General features: G+C 41.1%; 1 protein-coding gene across 2 annotated transcripts in view; it reads right to left on the reverse strand.

Annotated features, from left to right (window-relative positions):
• Positions 1–10,960, reverse strand: part of LOC112259978 (synaptopodin-2) — a 65,716-nt gene extending 54,756 nt beyond the window's left edge. Inside the window, exon 1 of one of the 2 annotated variants that reach the window (XM_024434731.2) lies at positions 10,748–10,960. In XM_024434731.2, coding sequence (XP_024290499.2) covers positions 10,748–10,855 — 108 coding nt within the window. In that variant the 5' untranslated portion in view covers positions 10,856–10,960. The remainder of the gene's footprint in view (positions 1–10,747) is intronic. The other variant, XM_024434730.2, reaches the window with a different exon arrangement.
• Positions 10,961–12,395: the final 1,435 nt, after the last annotated feature.

A 12,395-nucleotide genomic window follows, 5' to 3' on the forward strand; every position in this document is an offset into this window, starting at 1 on the left:
ACATGATATATATATGTATACCGTACCATAATAGTAATATACTTCTACTCCTACAAAAGTACAATTTACAGTACACCACATTATCAAACATTTCAGAGCATAAAGCCAAAAGGTGAAAAGGCCACTACGAAAAGGCCACTACCTGACAATCTGTGATAAAAACAAGACCTTGCTATATATATACAGATATGTTTTATGGGTTTCTTTTATGAGCTGGTAACCATCTGATAAAACAGTGTGACTCCAGCCTGGGTTTTAGGAGCAGTCTGTGTGCAAACAGGGCCCTATATGGAGGTCTCCTGTGAGCCTGTGTTTGGACTCTCTGTGGGAGGAAAGTCTGTCTGGACCACCACAGCACCATTCCTCCCTCCCTCCTCCAAAAAAGGAGGGGAAACCTTTCATTTCTTTCTCCTCCTAAGCCATAGTAATAGACACAGATGTCAAACAATGTTCTGGACAGGACTGCTTTGCCACTGTTAAATATCAGCCATAGATTGCTTATAAAATGTTCCTCAGGGTACGCTATATGTTCCGCTGCAATTGTTATTTCTTTTTTTGCTCTTGGTATAGAAAGATCAACATAGGAAACACTCGCTTATTAGTGTTCATAAGAGTGTTCATAAGAGGTTTGAATCTGTCATTCAGATTAAAAATCAAATCAAAGTTTATTTGTCACGTGCGCCGAATACAACAGGTGTAGACCTTACAGTGAAATGCTTACTTACAGGCTCTAACCAATAGTGCAAAAAAGGTATTAGGTGAACAATAGGCAAGTAAAGAAATAAGACAGCAGTAGAAAGACAGTGAGAAACAGTAGCGAGGCTATATACAGTAGAGAGGCTATAACAGTAGCGAGGCTACATACAGTAGCGAGGCTATAACAGAGAGGCTACATACAGTAGAGAGGCTATATACAGTAGAGAGGCTACATACAGTAGAGAGGCTATATACAGTAGAGAGGCTATAACAGTAGCGAGGCTATATACAGTAGAGAGGCTATAACAGTAGAGAGGCTATAACAGTAGAGAGGCTATAACAGTAGAGAGGCTATATACAGTAGAGAGGCTATATACAGTAGAGAGGCTATAACAGTAGAGAGGCTATTACAGTAGAGAGGCTATATACAGTAGAGAGAGGCTATACAGTAGAGGCTATATACAGCTATATACAGTAGAGAGGCTATTACAGTAGAGAGGCTACATAACAACAGAGAGGCTATAACAGTAGAGAGGCTATAACAGTAGAGAGGCTATAACAGTAGAGAGGCTATAACAGTAGAGAGGCTATAACAGTAGAGAGGCTATAACAGTAGCGAGGCTATATACAGTAGAGAGGCTATATACAGTAGAGAGGCTACATACAGTAGAGAGGCTATATACAGTAGAGAGGTTATATACAGTAGCGAGGCTACATACAGTAGCGAGGCTACATACAGTAGGGAGGCTATATACAGTAGCGAGGCTACATACAGACACCGGTTAGTCAGGCTGATTGAGGTAGTATGTACATGTAGATATGGTTAAAGTGACTATGCATATCTGATGAACAGAGAGTAGCAGTAGCGTAAAGAGGGGTTGGCGGGTGGTGGGTGGCGTGACACAATGCAGATAGCCCGGGTTAGCCAATGTGCGGGAGCGCTGGTTGGTCAGGCCAATTGTGGTAGTATGTACATATGTACATGAATGTATAGTTAAAGTGACTATGCATATATGATAAACAGAGAGTAGCAGCAGCATAAAAGAGGGCAGTGTCCAACACAATCTTGTATAGTTACAATGTGGCATTTACCATACATAAAGATTTTAACAGTAACACATTTTATATTGCCAGCTGTAGGGCTAAAATGAGACAATCTATGCTCACGGCCTGCTTGACCGCTCCTCTCCCAATTTTCCAACATCATTTTTAGTGTCTTAAACACAACACAAAACCACAGGAAATACATTGTGCATTGAACACATAGCTTCAGGCAGTTCCTACTCCATGCAGCTTTAAGTAATGATGTTTTTAAATCTCAGGCAAACACATTCCATCTGTCTTACAGGTAACTATGGAAGTGGTTTCTACTGTATAGATTCATTTAATCAACAAGGCACTGATTGACCACCACAGTGAACTCCTGCAGTCACCACAAATGAATGGACCGAGCCATTTGTCTCTCTCTGTAACAACTCTGCGACTGCAGGGAATGCTTGAGAAAAGCGTATTTGATAGTACAGCGTCTTTATCAAGCTCATGTGGTCTACCATTAGGACTAATGCACAAGTAACAAAAGGCCTCTATACTCTCAGGGCAGGTTTCCTGGACACAGATTAGGACAAGTCCTGGACTAATAGGATGTTTCAAAGAGATTCTCTACTGAGCATGCTTTTTAGTCTAGAAGACTGGTCAAAAGAAGGGGAAAACGGCTCTGATCCAGGGGCGATATTCCACAAAATATAGGGAATGACTGCCCTCTTCTGAAATTACTTCCATGCGCCTCAAATTCAAAGACAGAGCTATGGATGCCGGGATTGGCCAAAATATAGTTTTAACAATGTTTTTAGGCTGTACAGTATTAGTTTACGTTTACTTTGTTTACAAACATGGAGTAAAACAATTGTATATTTTCAGTTCTGATGGGGTACGACAGTTGAACTAAGCTCACATACAAGTTATATTCTTCAAGAATCAATGAGTACATAGCATTAATTTATACATCCAAATATGGTTGTAGAAACTGCAGATTGCCCCTTTAACATTGACGTTTACATAAAGGGAGTCAGAAGGTCTTTATATTAAGAAAAATTTACTCTGGTCTTTGGACGATGGGATTGACTTGATACGCAGTGGCATACTGTATCTCGGTAATTGGACGGCCCAAATAACCCTATTCATTCACTTACTGCCATCTGTGTAGACTACGTAGGACGGTAACTTGAGGGTAACTGTCAGGATTTCTGGATTCAGTATGGACACAGAATCAGGTTAACTTACAGTTCTTATCTCATAGGATTTAATCATGTTGGAATAGCATCACTAGTGCTTTCAAAAGAGCTGTATTTGAATCCCAACTATATTATTTATATTGTCATAGCAATCCATACTAGCCAAGGCCAGAAAGTAGCCTTCATGGATGAATTCCCAGGGAGTTCTTCATCTCATGCATTTTCCCATGTCTGTCTGTCTGTCTGGAAACTGATACCATTTCAAGGGGCTGTAGAAATCAAAGGACTCCGTTTGTCACAACCCCCTGCACTGTGGCAGGAAATGCCACCTGACAGTAATTGATTAATCAACCATGTGTTTCAAGCACAGTGAATGTTACTCTTTAGGACTATGACCATGAGAGATAGGGAAAGGGAAACCGCAACATCCATGTGGACTGAATGTGAGTTTGGTGTGGTGCAAGTGTTGTAATGTTTCATTGTATGATGAATTCAGTAGCTAGACTGAACCTGAAAGTACTAGTTTGGTCTCTTTATGCTTTTATCAGAGGTACGCCTTTCCTTTTGGAGTTACAGTCCCCTTCATATGTATTTGGACGGTGAAGCAAAATGTTACATTTATCTCTATACTCCAGCATTTTGGATTTGATATCGAATGTTTCATATGAGGCGACAAGACAGAATGTCACCTTTCATTTGAGGGTATTTTCATGCATAGCTCCAGTGATGAACAAAAACTGTGATAGCCACGCACAGACCTCTGCGTTTTAAGTCAGTAGGCCTAATAGATATTATTTTTCTGTAGGTGTTTTTGTCTATTTTTCTCCAACGGCATAAGGACGAACACAGTGGCCAAATGGTAGAGTAAGTTCAAATAACATTTATTCAACATGCTGACTTGTAAAGGGACTGTTCCGTCTTCATGAATCTATATGTTAGCAACGAGGGGACAACTCCACACTAGGAAGCCTAGAGGCCAGCACTACGACGTCAAAAGTTGTCAGTCAGCATCGACGTAACATGTTTCACAACTTCGGTGTGGCAGGATGTGGAGACACCGATGTGTTCAAGTATAATACAATTTCCAGATGCAAAATACTTCTAAATTCTAAGTAATTAATGTAGGATTGTCTTTACAGTGAATCAGTTAAGGAAATTAAATGAAAATAGACCACGAATAAAACCAACAAAGAAATATCCCCTACTTATTGAAATGTGGCTGCATTTCAGTCAGGCCAAAGACTTTCTGCACTTTTAAAAAATTAAGTGGGTTGTGACCTTACCAAGTTTGTTCTCCCAAAAACTCAGATTAAAAAACAACTTCCCATATATGGACAACAGCTTCTTGAGTGTTACGAGACCCCCTCGCACTGTGGGCCTACTGCATGTCAGTACATTCAACAGTCACTTTCTCTTTAGAAAGGGAGCCCGGCTCACACAATCCAACAGAAGCTTTGAATAACTCCAATTTATCAGATATGAAAGAGCCCTAACTCTGCTAGTGAAGTATTTCTCACAATCTTGGTATGTTAGCTTTTAAAACTTTTACTGACAGCTCTTCTCCCCACTCTCTGCTCCAACCCTCCTCAAAAAGTCTCGAGACAAGCTTAAAGTTATGTCTTCCAGATGACTCGCTGTTACCACGAGGTCACTCTTCAGATATCCTCGACTGAGGCATAGACTCGCAAGAGACGTCTTCTATTGCCATTTCACACCGGTACAGGCAAATATTTGGCAGTTAAGCCAAAGAAGACATTAACACAGGGCTTATATAACAATGTGCTCAAACTTTGGAAAGACCCTCTTTTGGAACTTAGCACCCTTGACCCTAAAATACTGCAGTTTAATCAAACTTCATTTGTTTGACAAATCCAAAAACGAGTTCAATGAGGATGTCATGCGCAAAGCCCTTTTCTTGAGGAGTGGTGCGTGTTTTCATTCCACTTCCCTACAAATGTAATTCAACTTTAATTTAATTCAATTTGCCCCTATTCCTTATGCTACATTAGAAAGGTCTCATTCATAGCTGCCTTGCCTAAAAAAGGCCTATTGTTGCTGTCTGGTGTGAATTAAGCCAAGTTTCTCTACATCAGTCTTTTTTGGAATGTCAACATACTCCCCAATTCTGAAAAGAACAAGGTTTAAAACGAGACTATTTGTCTAAAAATGGATAGTCTTTGACTTATTTATAGATGAACATTACTGGAGTGGCTGTGGCCGAGTGAGGCTTATCGTGGATGATATGATACAGCAGCATTGTAATACTGTCAATCAAAAGCTATATAACTTGCTCTGCCCTAAATAAATTAACTAAATCAATTGAATGTCAACATCAAGTAATAGAATCAAGGATGACATTAGATGAAATTGAATTACACAAAAAGTTAACGTTCTCTAAATAGCCACGTCAGTGCAACGTTGCATGTCCAGAAATCTGTGTATGTACTGTATTTATGTTCCGTTAACATTTCAAATAGAACAGGACCAAACTACAAACACTCACTCTGAAACACATATACCCAGAGGCTAGCATAGGTTTTATAAAAGCAATGAAGTTACGGTAGCATAGTAACTGAGTGTTTGTCCAGAAAAACAAAGATATTCCCTTTGATCATGCTCCATGACACTGAACAAGTGCCAGGCACTTAAAGCTCGGTGATAGGCGATTCCTCCCACTCTCTTTGAATACCAACCTGACTTCTATCAGATTCTTCTGACCTTTGTGTTACACTGCAATGCTGTTTTGTTGAAAGGCCACTGAGCATATGGGTAAATCAATCATTTAATAGTTTAGGATTGACCTCAATCAGTAGAACAAATTCAGACAAAGTCAAAAGGCTGAATTAAACTATTATAATATATTTTATATAGAGGTAAATGCCAAAATAAAGGAAACACTTGAGTAAATGAGGGTTCTGGTGCCTCTTATGGTGTGGGGTGCATTTTACTGAGGGGTATCGTACAAAGCAGGTTTGAGGAGTTAGAGGTAACTTTGGTGGCTCACCTTCTAGCCAGCTACATTTCTATGGCAACAAATCCTTCAGAACTAAGCTGCTCCAGGCCAGGCTAACTCCACTCACCCAGAATGAAATGACTGAGGACCAATGAAATCCGATTCCCTCCCTCTTGAAAAGATTGCGTCATCCACAGGTGGCTGGTGTCATCATAATTGGGGAGGACGGGCTCATAGTAATGGCTGGAACTGAACAATTGGAATGGTATCCAACACAAACACATGGTTTCCATTAGCTCCATTCCAGCCATTATTAACTAGCGTCCTACCCTCAGCAGCCTCCTGTGGCATCATCAACTTCATTTGTTGAAGACTACTGATTACATGTTTTATTAATCAAACTGTTTTTTTTTTCTTAAAAAAATAACACAAAAATGTAACACTTGTATCAGGAGTGTTTAAATGTGCTTGTGCATTGATAAGCACACCAAAGACAGCATTAAAGATAAGTAATAAAATAAAGATGCCACTTCTAAAAGTATATTTAACATCATAGCCTGATGAATTTGCAAAATAACATTACATTTTCATTTCGGCAGAAATTAAAATGTGGCACTGACTCTCCCATGGATTCATGTTTCAGCATTTTCTCAATGAAGAGTCTAGCGTTCGACTAGTATCGTGCAACATGCACAAGCAGTTATAAGTGTCACGATCGTAGTAAGGATTGGACCATTGTGGCTTGGCGGAGATCTTTGTGGGCTATACTCAGCCTTGTCTCAGGATGGTAAGTTGGTGGTTGAAGATATCCCTCTAGTGGTGTGGGGGCTGTGCTTTGGCAAAGTGGGTGGGGTTATATCCTTCCTGTTTGGCCCTGTCCGGGGGTGACCTCGGATGGGGCCACAGTGTCTCCTGACCCCTCCTGTCTCAGCCTCCAGTATTTATGCTGCAGTAGTTTATGTGTCGGGGGGCTGGGGTCAGTTTGTTATATCTGGAGTACTTCTCCTGTCCTATTCGGTGTCCTGTGTGAATCTAAGTGTGCGTTCTCTAATTCTCTCCTTCTCTCTTTCTTTCTCTCTCTCGGAGGACCCGAGCCCTAGGACCTGAGCTCCAGGACTACCTGACATGATGACTCCTTGCTGTCCCCAGTCCACCTGGCCATGCTGCTGTTCCAGTTTCAACTGACCTGAGCCCTAGGACCATGCCCCAGGACTACCTGACATGATGACTCCTTGCTGTCCCCAGTCCACCTGGCCATGCTGCTGCTCCAGTTTCAACTTCCACCTGACTGTGCTGCTGCTCCAGTTTCAACTGTTCTGCCTTATTATTATTCGACCATGCTGGTCATTTATGAACATTTGAACATCTTGGCCATGTTCTGTTATAATCTCCACCCGGCACAGCCAGAAGAGGACTGGCCACCCCACATAGCCTGGTTCCTCTCTAGGTTTCTTCCTAGGTTTTGGCCTTTCTAGGGAGTTTTTCCTAGCCACCGTGCTTCCACACCTGCATTGCTTGCTGTTTGGGGTTTTAGGCTGGGTTTCTGTACAGCACTTTGAGATATCAGCTGATGTACGAAGGGCTATATAAATAAATTTGATTTGATTTGATTTGACCAAGGTGCAGCGTGGTACGCATACATTTTCTTTTATTTAAATGAACACCGAACAAAAACAACAAACTACTGACCAAAACGTGCTGCTACTGGTGTGCACACAGGCAACTAACTATAGACAAGATCCCACAAATGAGGACATGGCTACCTAAATATGATCCCCAATCAGAGACAACGATAAACAGCTGTCTCTGATTGGAAACCATATCAGGCCAACATAGACATACAAAAAACCTAGAGGACCCACCCTAGTCACTATCACACCCCAACCAACCGAGAATAAACAGCTTACTATGGTCAGGGCGTTACAATAAGCCTGCTAGAGTTAGCGGCAGGAGGACAAGCAATATCCATACTCGTAGTATGAATGAAGACTGAGTTAGGAAAGTGAAGCTAACTGAAGCTGGTTAGCTTTAGAAAACTCTGAGTAGATCTAGGTTGCTTCGTAGGATACCCCTGTGGTATGGTTTAGGTCCACTCAAGGTAAACACAAATAAATACACAGCCATTCTGAGTGAATCATTTCTATCCTGATAGGAAAATGCCCCCATCCACAGGGCTCGCCGTGGCCCAACACTTTAAGACACTTTGTTGGTGTTTCCTTTATTTTGGCAGTTACATGTATATTATATGTTATAAAATATGTCAGAGTTCATAAAATATTTGATTTTCATCTATTGGGGGGATTTTTTGGCACGCATTTTTGATGTCACAGGAATGTATTTATGCTCTCTCTATGGTTGACAAGTTGATGACAGATTTCCATAAACAAGACCTGGGGAGTGTAACATTCCAACACCTGGAAGAGAAAATTTGAATTATTATATGAGCATTCTAGCTTCAAAGTCTAACAAAGTAATGGCAGTAGCCTTGTGGTTAGATAGGCAGGTTAGTTACCACCCACTGGGCACAGATGTCAATTCAACACCTATTCCACATTGGTTCAACGTAATTTAATTGAAATTACGTGAAACAAACATTGATACAAACATTGTGTGCCCAGTGATCGGAGGGTTTTCAGTTCAAGTGAAGCAGTTTTGGCTATTTCGGTCAGGCTTGATGTAAATGCTTTACACATGGTATCATATGATTTACAAACAGTCTTTGTAAAAAAATGTTTTTGATAAGTAAATTAATAAATGTTTCACGTGAGGTTAAATAAATAATATTGCTGCTCAAAGGGAGCATTATATATCTATGAAGTGGACAGCTCTTTTAAAATGTATTTACAACATTCTATTTAAGGAATTATGCCATCTATGAAATGCTGTACAGTGTACATTTCTGTAGATAAATGGAGGGGCTTCAGTAAACTATACTCTCATGATGAGTACATTTGCCTGAGACCTGAACACTTGTGTTAGCTCCCTGAATAGTTCAGTGGGCTAACAGTCTTTCGGCACACTTTGGGCCAATTTCCAGGACACAGACTAAGCCTAGTCCTTGAATAAAAAGTAAGATTCTCCATTGAGCATGCTTTTTAGTCCAGGACTAGGTGAAATATGTGACTGGGAAACCACCCCTTAGTGCTTAGTACTTGGTGACATCATCAATCCTGTCAAAAAAGGACCTTTAAAATAGTTGAATTCTTCAAAAATGTGGTCCATATGTTTGGTCCATATGTTACCAATGTCAATCCCTGGAGTTCCACAAAGCAAAACCAGGCTCTCCCTAAAACAAAGGATGTAATGACTAAAAGAGTCCTATAACCCAGTAAATGGCTACAAGTGAGATTTGGGTCAGTGATGTGGGTCCACTTAAAATTTCAATTAGGAGAGAGTACCCCCACAAAGCTTAGGAACCCTAAGTTATTTGGCCATTTGAGAGTTAGTATTTCATGATGAGATATTAAAATATTTATTGGTTCAGCCTTTTTTTATTGGGCTGCCTATTAGAACTTTTAGTGCAGGGGAAAGCATTGCTTGCGAGTTGTTCTCCTGGCCAGAACAAATCAATGCCGCAGAGTCCTAGACCCCCTCTAAGCTACACCTTGACCCCTTGCTGGGGGGCTGGATGTGGTTGATGGGGTACCCATCTACACCATCATTCACAAGCATAATCATTTTCACTTCCTTTACAATGCACTTGACATAGCCTAGTCATACTGATCCATCAACTGTCTTTGGATGGCATTCCTACATAAAGCATCCCTGTGCTTTAAGGGTCTGCCTGTTTATCCTTATGTGATGCTTCTTAGGTAGCTCCATGTGTGGCCAATGAAGGAGCGGATTGCCTTTTGGTAAGTATCTCTGTCAAAATGGGCTTACTGTCCATTCTCTAAGACAGTGGTGTACATAGTAATGTGTAGCCAAGTGGCCACTGTTCCTAAACATGAGGAGAATAGAACGTGTTGGCCACAAATGTGACCAAGAAAGTTATGCCATTGGGAAAGGCATCATTATTCCAGCTGGATACAATTACTAACATGTAGAAAGTAATAGGCTACAAATTAGACCAGCATGGGATAGGTCTACTGTATGAATCAACATGTGGTTGGCTGCACAATTTGGCCTATAGGCTTCAATTAAACAAGATTGAACAAATCTACCATTTTCGATTGAGACTTATCTAAATAAAAGTTCCCATCCAACAGCTTTCCATCTTTTCCGTTTTGTTTAGGTTTTTATCACTCCGTGACCCTGAAGGCATGGTCTCCACAGCTCGAGGATGTTTAGATTCCTAATTAAATTTTCACTTGTGATAACTGATAGATCGCGCTGCACGGCACAGTCCTCGAGCCCTGACCATATAAGGGTCCCCAGGAATCATACCATAAAAAAACCCATCTCCGACACACCAAAAAAAAAGGGGAATTCTGCCCGTCTCAAACACACGCTCTCTTAAACTCAAAACATTTGCCCAAATAAAGTATTTTCAAAACAAGTAATTCACCATATGAAATGTTGGCCACAACATCAACCTTAAAGATCAACATCATTAGGATACCTGTCTCAACTTCGCATCAAATAACCTACATGTCCAGCGTAGCTAATGGATTCATTTCCAAGTCGCCACTGTTCCTGAACATGAGGAGAAAAAAAACTTGTTGGCCTAAAGCCGCATTGTATGACAAGTAAATGCACGTTTTACATGGTTCCGTAGAAACATTCCACAAATAAACGCGAGACAAAACAAACTTGCAATGCGACAAATCATGATCTTGATGAAGGCTCCGTTGACCTATGTTATACACTGCAACGCCCAAAGCATAAACAATTAACAAAAAATACTTCAAACTAATTATGTTTCTACCTGATAAACCTGCAAAGGTCGGTAGGCATCTCCCTCTCCTTGGCAGAGACTGAAGCCCCAGGGCGCGCCTCCGCGCACCGTTACACAGATATAATCCCCAGTGCCCATGCCACACGCAACAGGCTCCCACCAAAACCGCTATCATCAAATTGTCCGGAGTTGGACCAACAGGGCTCTAGGAAACCAAGAGCAGCACAGTGCAGTATAATTCCCATCATCTGCAAATTATCCCGATTCCAGCCTTCTCGTCCAGCCCGCTCTGAAACGTCATTGCACATTGCCCCGCCTGCTCATCTAGTTGTGCGCTCTTGGGAATGTCTTGTAGCTGCATTTGTGTGGGGCCACCGTCGGGGTTGAACTTCTCATACAGTGTAGCTACAATAATAATGAGCTTTGATATCTCAATTTAGTTTATGTATCGATTATGCTGGCTGTTTTCTAGTCAAATGTATGTGTTGGCCTATAGCCTATTGGTTGAAAGGGATTTAGGCCTAATTTTTTTTGTGTATCCCTATAAATCAGTTGATTACTTGCATTGTAAATATAAAAATAATATCTGATGACTAGACAAATAATGGACTATTGGAACCTAACTTTGCTCCTTGTAGTCCAAGGACCTTACATGCTCTTTTAATCGGTGTGAAATGGCTAGCAAGTTAGCGGGCGCGCTAATAGCGTTTCATTCGGTGACGTTACTCGCTATGAGACCTTGAAGTAGTTGTTTCCCTTGCTCTGCAAGAGCTGGGGTTTTGTGGAGCGATGGGCAAGGATGCTTCGTGGGAGGCAGTTGTCGATGTGTGCAGAGGCTCCCTGGTTCGATGCGAGAGGAGGGACAGAAACATTACTCTTTTCAGAGGCGAATTGGCTCTGGCAGCCAAAACAGCCAAATACTCCATCCACACACAGGTGTTTGGAGACGCAGATATAGCTAATTAGCACAGGTACCACCTCTGTTTTCCATAACATGGAAATGTGGCTTAATATGTGTAGTAATTTAACCTTCTGTTTTTTGAAAATTATTTATTGCTGAGCGTTGGGGCTCTTAACAAACTCCCCCAGGCAGAAGATAGGCCCATTGTCAATAGGCGCTAAAGGTTGTTAACGTCTATGAATGGGTTGTCAGTAAGTGGTGGCCCGCGGAAAATTCTCGAGTATGTGCATGTGAGGTACCCAGGATATTGAGTGTACGGTTTGACAATAGGCCTACCTATACAATATAATAAAATGCAATATAATAGCCTATAGTAGAGAGACTAACTCTTGGCAATAGAACATAGTAGAGACATTGCATTGATTGGGAACTTGTCTTGTGAATATGCAGGCCTACAAAACACAAGCAAGTGAATAAACACGATACAGTCACATGTAGTCTACAAATATGCAGAGATGCAAACCATTGAATTCAAGTGCTGATTGTATATTGAGACGCTTTATGTTTACACATCAAATACAATCTGCACCTAACCTGGAGTTGGTAGGACTACCCTGTTGGGACTGTTATGATCCAATTGGCCTGGTCTCAATTACATAGACATTGTTGATAAGCCGTTTTAGATCACCTGATAGTGGATCTATTCCAATTGCTACTGCCTATTGAATGGAGAACGAAATCAAGTTTAGATAGGCCTACTGCCTAGTTTCATGCTGC

The sequence above is a fragment of the Oncorhynchus tshawytscha genome, linkage group LG10 (genome assembly GCF_018296145.1).
Source record: "Oncorhynchus tshawytscha isolate Ot180627B linkage group LG10, Otsh_v2.0, whole genome shotgun sequence".
NCBI classification, from domain to species: domain Eukaryota; kingdom Metazoa; phylum Chordata; class Actinopteri; order Salmoniformes; family Salmonidae; genus Oncorhynchus; species Oncorhynchus tshawytscha.